Source organism: Chlamydotis macqueenii, chromosome 4, assembly GCF_036417535.1.
Source record: "Chlamydotis macqueenii isolate bChlMac1 chromosome 4, bChlMac1.mat, whole genome shotgun sequence".
Lineage (NCBI taxonomy): Eukaryota > Metazoa > Chordata > Aves > Otidiformes > Otididae > Chlamydotis > Chlamydotis macqueenii.
The window spans coordinates 35,588,241-35,599,472 of NC_141559.1; the positions used below are offsets into that span (position 1 = coordinate 35,588,241).

Here is an 11,232-nt window from a genome sequence, read left to right on the forward strand (position 1 = left end):
AATTGCTGCCACAGACCTATGCACCTCAGTAGTATCGCTGGGTGAGGAAAGGGGTGTTTCTTGTCTTGTGCTGCCCCCAGACAGACTGCCAGCCCCCTTCCCTGTGCCCAGGCTCACAGTGGTCTCTGCACACAAGAAAGGTGGCAAGGCAGCTCTCTGCCAATGCCTGCTATCACCACTGATGACAGATTCCCAGGAGCTGGGCACAGTTGCCAAATGGTGCATTTGTAGCACAGATGAATTTGGTGAGGAGGTTGTGTGCTTCCTACATGAGATGAGGCTGAGACCCAAAGCCCTATGACAAACACTGGGTGGGCAGTACTGCTAGAAGCCCTCTTGCCCAGTTCTCTGGTGACCTCACCTCCCTGCTTCAGAGCATCCCTCAAAGCTGGGGGATATCCTAAAAGCAAAAGCCAACCTGGTTCTCTGGAGATGCTGTGATACAAGACTGGCAAATAGTGCTTCTCACCCTATGTGCTCACGCATGCAGGGATGTGCCCCACCAGCCACACAAGTTTGCCCAGGACAGGCTCAATTCTGCTTCGGCTTCTTGGCAAGTAGCAGCAGCAGTGGGAAGCTGTAGGAGATGGGAAAGATGCTGTTGCAGGAAGTCCAGAGCAGACAGAATGTGGAGAAGCTCTCAGTCTCCACAGCCACCAGGACGTAGGTGATGATGAGCTGCCTGAAGATCCAGGTTGTGCCACAGTAGAGGAGCTTTACACCCTTGGAGGTGGCCCAGGTGCTGCGGAAGGGATGGATGAGGTAGTTGGCCTCCACCATGACAGCCCAGCACAGGAAACTGAAGATCTGCCTGGGCCGGAGGCCATGCCACCAGGCAGAGAAGGCAAAGGTGGCTAGGGAACGGCTCGGCCAGGCAGCGCTGGAAGAGGAGTCTCCTCAGCCAGTGGGACGTGCTCTTGTTCCAGGTTCATGTGAAGACAGCCAGACAGTGAGTGGTCTCCAGCGTTCACAGGAGGGAAAGATCTCCCTGGCCCGCCTCTGGCCTGAAGCCCACCAGCTCAAGGAGGGCTTCATCCAGCACCCAGTGCCAATAGTAGGCCAGCCTGAAGAGCAAGGCCCATGCCCAGATGTGGGGCAGGCAGCCCGGGCCGGTACAGCCCTGCTTGGCGGCCAGCCCCGTGCACAGATTCTGCAGGGCCAGTGCGCAGAGGCACTGCTGGCCAGTGGCCCTCAGCAGGCGGGGGAGAGCTCCACAGGACTCAGCCTGGGCCTGAAACCTGCTGAAGGAGCACAGGGGACCTCCAAGGAGGGCTGGGGAAAAGAGCAGGTAGCTGCAGAGGGGCAGCTTTTGCAAGCCCCTGGCCCAGCTGGAGTGGCACGAGCCCTTGGTGTCTGTCCAGGGCCAGAGACATAGCCTTCTGGGTGAGCAGTGTGATGGCAGAGAGAGCGACAGTTGGCCTGGAAGTAGAGAGCACCTGAGAGCTGCTCCCCTCTAAGGGAACGTTACAGGCACTGGCACAGGCCCACACATGGGGGATGTGCTGTCCCACATCTCCACAGCATCGCCCACGCACGGGGATGTGGCTGGAGCCATAGGGGAGACTGACAGCTGTGGAACAGTGAGCCAGTGCAGCCTGGGGGGCCCTCCACCCTCACAAAATGACCAGGAGGACCCTCATCCTTGCTGAGGGGAGGAGCGGGAAGGAGGCAGAACTGGGGTGTTACCTGGCATCCTGTGGGTCCAGCTCCTAGCTGCTCAGACCCAGGTGGCAGAGTGTCTGCCAGGACATCTGGAGGGCAAAAAGCCAGGTATGGACACAAACTGGGCTGATGGAGAGGAGGATGAGCATGGAGCCAGCAGCAGGGATAAGAAGCAACACGGTATAGCTGCCCTTAGCTGTGCCGGCAAGGAGACATCCTCCAGTGAGGAATAATATGTACCTAGAAGAGACTGGATGCCCTTTGGGGAAAATGGGGCTTCAAACTCCTGCCAGGGTGTTGATAGTGGGACTGTCTGGGTCCTGCAGCCTCCACAGTCCCCTGTGTTCTGCCTCTCAGTCTCTCATAGAGCTGAGAGATCACCAGAGCCATCGTGGCTGCAAGCAGGAATGGGGCAGGGGGGACTGGGGCAGATATTGCCAGCTTTGCCTGTTCCCCATCCTAGTCACACCAGAGACAGTCCCCATGCTCCCCTTGCCCATGTGCTCATCCTGGTACACCCCTAAATCTATCTTCCACAACATCAGAGTGTCTGGCCTGGCTATTTTGTCCTTAATGACCTTAATCTGGCCCCCACTGCAGAGAGGGGGGACAGGGGACAGCTGGGGATGGCTCACATCCAAGCCATACAAATGTCCCTACCCGAATCAGCGGGGACTTACTACCATGCGTCCCACTGCACCTCCGGCCAGGAGAGCCCCAGAAAGCATCTACAGGCAGAACTTGCCTTCAGCGCGGCAGCAGGGGTGATGACCATGTACCGGGCAGTCAGAGAGAGGTGCCCTGAAGCACAGAGGTGGTGGAAGAGAGCAGCGAAGGGGAAAGCCACCATCTGGTACGAGGCTGCAAGGAGAAGGACGAGCAGGTCTGCCCAGCGCATTGAGCACCTTGCTTCTTCAACTGCCTCTGATGCCTGGAGACAGGACTGAGCCAAGGGCTGCTCTGGCTCCTCTTTATGCACGGCAGGACCTCAAAAAAACAAGCAGGGCCAAGGAAACAGAGGTATCTGCAAGAAGAGGAGCATGTTTTTTGCATTCCTCAGTGCTGACTCCTTCAAGCAGCTCTGTCCCAAGGTTTGTGTGTAGGTAGAAAAAGCTGGGGTTGGTGATTTGCTCTGCCAGACGCCTGGGCCATTACCACATACTTGGAAGACAGTAGGAGCGAGCTGCCAAGATAAGAGCCTCCTTGAGCTGCCACATGTGCTGCGCTGGGATGCACCTCAGAGGAAAATCCCCAGGTATTCCCAGAGGCTTGGTCCTTTCTCTTCGCTTCCTCTCAGCTCAGTCCTTCCCAGAAAGCTGTGGCTTTTTCCCTGCTCACTTGTTATGGGGTAGTGGTGGGGAAGTCCCAGTCTTTAAACTGCTGGTCACAGCAAGGAGAGGATGGGTTCTGCCACTTCTCAGCGATGAGAGAGGGTGAGCATCTCAGCCCCACCACTGAGACCAAGCTACTGGGCCAGGAATAGCTCTATTCTCTCCAAACAATTTTTCTTCAAGTAAAAGAAATCCAAAAAGGACTTACAGAGATACTTGTGATGGCAGAAATTAGTCATTGCAGTTAAACTGTTTAAACTGCACATTCATTCAAAAAATGCACCCTATGAGAAAGCAAAAGGTCCTCTTTCAGGACAGACTTGAAAGGTGATTTGAAGAGTCCTCTCTAGGGTGACGTGAAGCCAGTTGCTATTGGTCTCACAATGCCATCAGTATTTCATGCTAAACAGACAAAAAAGCCCAAGAAAAGCAGTTTACAGGACTTGACTCTTCTTTGTGAGATACAGCTAAGAAAAAACAGACAAATTCAAATTGAAAGCTCATGGATTTTTGTAAAACTCAGTTGATATCTGCTTTCTTTTAGATATATGAACAATGTGAATACAAAGAGGAATACCCTAGAATTTCCTTCTGGAATAAAAAGAAATAATATAATAGAGGGACAGAGGAAATAAGGTTTTCATTTTCCTTTGATGAATGCTTCAAAATATTTAATTAGTTTGTTTTTCAATAAAAAGAGCAAAACTGGTGCCTAAAGTTACAGAAAGAACAGTTTTCATTAAAAAAAAAAGAAATTTTGATGTTAAAAATATATCAAGTCTGACTTTTATGACTGCTTCTACTCTTCACTGAGCTTTTCAACCTATTGTCATGTTGGAAAGCTTACCACATAGTTTGGATTAGTTATTTGATTATAAGAGTGCAGGAGACCAAAACCCCATGGAAAAAAATATTAGAGTAAATGCTGCAGAGAAACTGGCTGTATTTTGCTGTATTTGTGCAGGGTGTATTTCAAGAGCAAGCGACAGCACTGGAGAGAAGCTTTCTCCATGTCAATTTTGGCATGCATGGCATGCTGCAGCAGCCTGGCTTCACAGGACTCATTCTGCCAAATCCATGGAGCCCAGTATTGACTTTGCTGAGTAAATATTTCTGAAGTCCTTTGCAGTTCTTCCTTAATCAATTCCCTGCTATGGTTCTGCAAAAATGCCAATGCTTTTCAAGAAGCAGAAATGAAATTTCCACAGTAGCACTGGAAACGTTAACGTGCCTCTCATTTTACACCATCAGAGGCTGGGGGGTGGAAGCGTGATCTTAGAGCAAGCACGTGAGCCATAGGGAACCATGTGAGGGAGCTTTCTTTGCTTCATTTCCATGGACTAACCAAGCAACAGCCTGGTTCCTGGCTAAGGAATTAATTGTTTGGTGATACAACAGGTGAGAAGAGCAGGCTGAGCACTGTCAGAGCGAACTCTGGGCATGAAATTCGAGCAGATGTGACTCAGATACTAGCTTTGGGCTAGTATCTAGAAAACTTATCATTGCTTTCTTGGTGGAATATAGTGCTGTTTAGGGAAGATTTGGTTGCCGATTGTAATGCAGCCTATACCAATCTGCTGCAGGACGCACTGCAAAGTGAGACGTACATTGAAAGCATACATTTCTTATTTTAAAGAAAAAGTCAGAGTGATACAGTTTGTCTTTTTGCCAGAGAGAAGCATGTAAATGGAAATGGAGGCCATTAAACAGGGTTCAGAAGTTCTGGACTGAGCTCCTGCTTTAGACTTTCTCTGGGTCCTTAGGAAAGTTGCTTCACTCCTACCCACAAAACAGAGATGATAGTCTCTGTCTCCCTGTGGCGTTATAAGGCAGAATCAACCACAAACCTTGGGACTTTACATTTGGCTGTGACATACATTAAGTAGCTAAATGAGAATGGAATTAAGAAATAAATGCAATGGTTTATTAAAACACAAAAATGCAAAAATCCTTCCTTTATTTTCAGGCAGCAGTCCCACGCTGGCTTTTTGCTACTTGTTGCCATTACAGATTGGCTGACCACTGCCTGTGGCACTGCTGCTTGTGGCGAAGGCCTTTTTGTCTCCCTGGATAAAGGGCCGTGTCCCAGTAATTTAAGGATAGTGCAGAAGTCTCTTATTGCAGCTGTGACGACACTCATGGAGGTCTGAAGTTGTGCCTGCGGAAGGGGGAGGAACGGCATTTCCATAAATACTCATGTAACTTTTTAGTATCTCCTGTGCTTCTCAATATCCAAATCAACAATTGGCAATAAATTAAATTAAGTGACATTTCTGCAAGTCACTTTTTTTTGCCTGCAATATGGCCTTGCAGCTCTTGAGCTCTGCCACATCAGCTGAACTTAGCACGGGTGGGGGGCCAGCCCTGTGCCCTGCCCTGTGCTAGCAGTGGCAGAAGACATGATTTATTTTCAAGGCAGAGTCCCATTAGAAACTTCGTTCTCTCTTTTGGTGTTGAGACGAAGGCCAAATGGAGACAGTTCCTCTTGTATCTCCTAAGGTTTTGGGACATGTAGAACAGGGACTGCCATCACTGGAGACCATCCCCTGTGCTGGTTCTCCTCAACTTCACCTCAGAGCTCCTGAGACAAAAGGTGTGCAGCTCTAAGGACTATGCACAATAGCCAGTGATGGGGAAAAAAGGTCTAGGGCTGCATGCTGTTCCCCTTCCATCCCCTTTCACATCATATGCAGTCCCCACAGAGAGCCAGTTCTTGTCCTGACATCTGTTTTCAGAGATGGCGGGAGCGGTGACAGCTTTTCTGATCATTGTTATGAAGGCAGCAGATCAGCTGGTACTTGGCCTCAGAGATAAAGTACCTGGGTATGATCTGCATTGCCACTGGCTGCTGGAGACAGCAGATGTCCTAACACCCTCAGCATGATCCTGATTCCTTTGTGGCTGAGGATCTTTTCCCTTTAGCCTTCACAAAGAGCAGACACCAACTTATGCTGAAGAAGCAGAGTTGCTTCTCAGGGGAAAACACAGCAGAGGGGTGAACCCACAGTGCAATAACTGCATGGGATGTGTCGGAGGGGTGGAGCTGCCCTGAAGGCAATGGGGAGATGCTGGGAACAGCTCAGACTTTCCAGCACACTGAGGTAGCCTCAGCGTGCAGGGCATCCCAGAACTGGCATTGCTGCTCTGGGACTGCTGATCAGAGCTGTCTCCCCACGATGGGTGCCACCTCTCCCATGCTCTTCAGAGCCTGTAGTGCAAGGCTCATGGGGTAAATCACAGTGGTGATATTTTTCTTTCTCAGTGTCTGGATGATCTGAGCTGCCAGAGAACAGATGGAAAGGCTGGAGTCCTCCTCCAAGCCTTGAAGAACCAAGGTAGGAAGAAACAGAGCAGAAATCAAACCCTTGTCTTTGCAGAGACCCCGCACACTCCTTCCTGAGAAGGTCAGCCCATGCAGCTCCTCCCCTGGCCAGGAGGGAGCAGGGTGGAGAAGTAACTCTGCTGGAAGCTGCCAAGCCAGGAATGGCCCAAATGCCCTTGAAATACCCCAATTCTTCTCCAGCATACAGGGAGCAGAGCTCGGCTCACCGGCGTAAGTCTTGGAGCTGGAGCTCACCAGTACATGGAGGACCCCCCACGTGTCCTTCTGGTGAATTCCAGAAAAGGAGCACCTGAGTTACTCAAGGCACATGGGGAAGAGACATCTTGGACGGGGAGCAATTGAAAAGGATCAGGAAGGCCATTTGCTGTGCTTCTTTCCCTCCTCACCTACAATTTCTGTGTGCATTTGGATGGCCTTTTTGCAGCAGCACAGCACCTGGATGTCAGCACTTCCTCAGGCTCCCTGAGCAGGACCAGAGCAAAGAGGACAGCCAGCCTGCTGGGCTGCATTAGGTGGAGTGTTACCAGCAGGTCAAGGGAGGTGATCCTGCTCCTCCGCTCAGAACTACTCAGCTGCGCCTGGAATGCTGGATCCAGTGATGGACTCCCCAGACATGGATGTACTGGACAGAGTCCAGCAAAGGGCTGCTGCTGCTGAAGGGCCTGGAGCATCTCTGGGAAGAGGAAAGGCTGAGAGAGCTTTGACTATTCATCCTGGAGAAGAGAAGGGCCAGGCGGGGGGAGCTCATCAGGGTGCTGATAAATACTGATGAGGAGGACTGGAGACAACGGAGCCACGTTCTTCTCAGTGGTACTCATTGACAGGATGAGAGGTGATGAACACAAACTTGGAACACATGAAATCCTATCCCAATCCAAGAAAATACTTATTTGCATATGTGTGTGCATGTGCTATGCGTGTTGTGTGTATGTGCTTCTGTATCGTGTGTGTGCGTGCTCTGTGTTCCAAGTATGGTGTGTGGTTGTGTGCCTTGTGTGCTTGCATGTGTGCGTGTGTTGCGGGTTTTTTGTGTTCAGGGTGTGTGGGGTGATGATTCAGGGCTGTGTGTGGCCACAGCTGGTGCTTGGCTCCATGGGGGTGCCGAGGGGGCCCAAGAGCAGCCTCAGCCCCAGAAAGGCCCCAGATGGGGTCAGAGGCATGTGGGAGAGGGGACTGTGGGGCACATGAGGGTTTATGGGGTAGGCATGGGGGAAGCTGGAGGTACCCAAGGGCTTACGAGGCACATGGGGGGTTGGAAGATCCTGCAGGAGCTAGGGGCTATCCAGGAAAGCAATGTGACACCCAAAGGGTCAGGATACCGGGGGAAAGAGTTGGGTGCACATCCAGAGGATCAAGGGGACCCTGGGGGGGCTATAGGGTACCCAGGGGAGTTGTCCAGCACCTGGGAAGGAGGGTCAGGGAACATGGGGGGTGTCTATGGGGCATAGGAGAGGTCAGAGACACCCTGGGGGGTTACGGGACACCCAGGAGGTTGGGTTTATGAGGGACATGAGGGGCTAGTCCACCTTGGACAAGGCTGGGGACACCCAAGGGCGCTCAGGGGTACCCAGAGAGGGGTAAGATTGCAGGGTCCCCCCAGAAGCTGATGCTGGAGCCCAGGTCTGGTGGCACCTCCTTTATTGCAGACCCTAATGGAGCCCTCAGTGGGAGGGAGAATCCACGTCCCCACCCATAGCCCCCATGTCAAGCCTCACTGGGTGGGTGGGTGGGTGCCAGCAAGGTGCACGGGCAGCCCGTGAAGGCAGGTGACACGCACGTGGTGCTGGAGCTCCCGGGCCTGGTAGGTGCAAGGGGGCTTGGTGTTCCCTCCCCGCAGGCGGCAGGCTGTGACGCTCATGGGTTTTGGGGTGCTGTGGAACCCCTTTTCATCAGGCGTCTGGGCACAGGCAGCCACCAGCTCCTCGGCCGGTTCATGCACGAAGGTGTTGGAGGGTTTGCAGGGCCGCCCAGCGGCTGTCACCTGCCGACGTGCCAGCATGGTCTCACAGTAGCGGTGTGCTGCCGGCGTGGGTTTCCGGGGGTGGTCCACATGCTGCCGCAGGAACTTCTCGTAGCGGGTCTCACGCACCGCCCCTGCCAGTGCTGCCAGCACCACGACCATGCATAGGGCCCAGCCCGCCATGGGCACCTGTGGAAAGGGGGGGTCAGGGCTATCTGGACTTCTGGGTCCCCGGTTGGAAACCCCACCCTGGACACTCGATTCCTCTACAAATTCCCCCTCCAGACAGCTGGGTCCCTTACAAATCTCCTGTAAATGCACACGGACCCCGTTCCTTGGACTACTGGGTCCACTACAGCCACCTCCCGGACCCCTGGGCCATCTGTGGATCCCACCTGGATGCCTACAGAACACCCCATGGACACCTGGGTCCTCTACAATTCTGCACCACCCAGAAGCCTCGGTCGCCTGTGGAACATTCCCCCAGACCCCCTTATAGATCCAGCCCCTGCCCGGACACCTGGATCCCCTACATATGCTCCCCCCACCAGAGGATGCTTGGGTTCCTCACAGTCCCCTCCCGCAGATGCTCTGGTCCCCTCCGCATCCCTCACTCACACCTGTGTGTGTGCCTCAGTTTCCCTGACGGCCTCGGGGTCTCTGGGATCCCTCCCACTCCTCTGCGCCTCTTTTATACTGGCCCCAGCTGGGCCCAATGGGCAAGGACCCAGGAGGAGGGGCAGAGCAAAGAGCAAGGTCCAGCGGATGTGTCGGGGAAGCCAGGTGCCCAGGAGGCCCCACTCCCCCTCGCGGCTCCCCCAAGGTCATTAGGCAGTCATTAACGACCAATGCGTCAGGCTGCCCACATCCCCTGGGGTGCCATCTGCCCACGTTGCCTTGGACCATGCATTCTGGCCTGGGCCACGTGTCCCATGGTGGGCAGGACACCTGGGTCCCCTTGGGCGGCAGGGCAAGTACCTAGTTCCCTGGTAGAGGGGCAGGATGTCAGCATCACCTCTGGGGCAGCTGACAGATGCTCCTGCCCCTCTTGGACGATGTGGTATGTCCACGGCTGCCCCACATTGCTTCAGGAGCGATGTCTCTCGTCCCCCTGTGCCCCCCTGCAAGCAAGTTCACACCCCTGGGAAGTGCCAGGATGCATTTTGCCACACCATTACCTCACATGCTCCCTGCTGCTCCACTGAGGCAGAGACAAGCAAAGAGCCAGGAGCTAGCCTGAGCCCATCAAAAATCCACCCCTTTCTCTCAACTATCAGGGAGAACTTGCTGGAGCCCCAAGGAGAGTGTGTCCCCTCCAGAGGGAGAGGCACACAGCACCCAAGAGAGGCTGTCACCACTGGGTGCAAGTGGTCTTCATCCTTCTCTTCAAAGACAGGATAGAGACTGATGAGAAGCAGCAAACGGAGGATGAGGAAGAAAGTGGACAGGAGCCCTTGGCTGCCGTTCTTCCACATGAGCAACCAAGTTTGACCCTGCCAGTGGTTCAAGGAGGACAATGACACTGGAAGCTGACAGTCCATGAGTGGGCCTCAGCACTAGGGTCACCGGCTGGAGAGAGATGCACCCTTGGACAGTGTGCCCTGCCCCAGGCAAGGCAGGCTCTGCACCCCTGTGCAGAGGGGAGAGGAGGAATCCCTTGGGGCAGCCCAGACCAGCAACTTGTAGTTGGCCCCTTGGTGCCCCTGCTTCCTCACAGAGTGGGAAGGGCTGGGTGGCCTGGCGCTTTTTGGAGAGGATGCCTGGGGCCTCTGCAGACATAGGGGTTTGACCTCCGCTCTCTTTCTTTCTATCTCAGCCCTTCAGCCCTTGGAGAATGACCACCACATCTCTTGCTCTCTGTCCTGGCAACACAGACCATCATCAACCTGAGGCCTGCAGAGGAAAAGCCCCTGCCCAGATTTAACCTGTGAGCCGTGGGCTATGGGCTGCACAGAAGCTGCAGGAGGTGGCACCTGGCTTTTGGGCTTTTGCTCTGTTTGAGCAGAGCCAGAGCAGCAAAACCCATCCCAGGCTGTTTTGCCCACTGTGTTCAACCAAGGGGCTGCAGAGCAGCATTCTGTGTGCTCCGGGGGCCAAGCACCCTTCTGGCTCCCCGAGGACCCAGGGTTGGACTCTAAGGCACACAGAGCAGGTTGGGGTGCCCCTAAAAGGCGCTCTGAGGGCCATGGTAGGCATGGTGGGTTGTGTGGTGGCGTGAGGCTGGGAGAGAGAGGCAGGGCCAGGCTCTTTCTGGATCTCAGGAAGAAAGGCCCAACAACAGGCAGCTTAAGAGGAGAAAAGCTGTAATAAGGTAGAAGAAGAAAAATATAGATAGCGAGTAAAACTTAACATCTCACGTAAATCATAGATAGTGAGATAGTCTTACGTCACAGGCCTGTGCCTGCCCAGGCTGACTGCGATGGGGCTCACCAGCTGCTAAAAGCGCAGTGGAAGGGTTAGGATCGGCAGGTTTCACCCCCTGATCCACACGCCGTTTACTGTTCCCAAAGACATTGCACGTTACAGGTGACCTAAAAATGGAGGGGCTTCTGCAGCCCGAAGGATGGGACCCAGCAGAGCCGGCACGGCCTGTCCAGGATCACCAAGTCCTCAAAGACGGGGTGTTCCACAAGGCTCTCAACGCACTGGGCACACCGACAGGTGCAAGGAGGGTCCCGGAGCACCCCGAAAGGCACGCAGAGGCCGCTGGGAAACCCCGAGAGGTACACGGAAGCCCCATGATGACCCCAAAACACACAGGGAGGGACCTGGGATGCCACAAAAGGCACGAAAAGGCCAAAAGTGATGCGTGGGACAGCACGTCGAGGCTGCCTTGGGGAAGGGACGGGACCAAAAGGCACAGGAGGGCTCTGCGGGGCCACGAAACCGACGTGGGAGCACCGGGAAGCAGCGGGAGGTGGCTGCGGTGCACAGAA

General features: G+C 54.0%; 2 protein-coding genes across 2 annotated transcripts; both read right to left on the reverse strand.

Annotated features, from left to right (window-relative positions):
- Positions 1–465: 465 nt before the first annotated feature.
- On the reverse strand, positions 466–2,560 carry MBOAT4 (membrane bound ghrelin O-acyltransferase MBOAT4). The gene is given in 5 exon segments (XM_010129742.2): positions 466–858; positions 860–1,313; positions 1,315–1,419; positions 1,687–1,902; positions 2,442–2,560. Coding segments are annotated over 5 exon segments (1,287 nt in total).
- Positions 2,561–7,961: 5,401 nt separating this feature from the next.
- LOC147600942 (ribonuclease CL2-like) lies at positions 7,962–8,976 on the reverse strand. The gene is made up of 2 exons (XM_086746930.1): positions 8,917–8,976; positions 7,962–8,485 (listed from the first exon to the last, which is right to left on the reverse strand). The coding sequence occupies exon 2, from the start codon at positions 8,477–8,479 to the stop codon at positions 8,048–8,050; it is 432 nt and encodes a 143-aa protein (XP_086603056.1). The 5' UTR covers positions 8,480–8,485; positions 8,917–8,976; the 3' UTR covers positions 7,962–8,047.
- Positions 8,977–11,232: the final 2,256 nt, after the last annotated feature.

What these genes read in the sequence shown, in the direction of transcription:
- LOC147600942 (XM_086746930.1), bottom strand. Translation starts at nt 8,479, where the DNA reads ATGGCGGGCTGGGCCCTATGCATGGTCGTGGTGCTGGCAGCACTGGCA.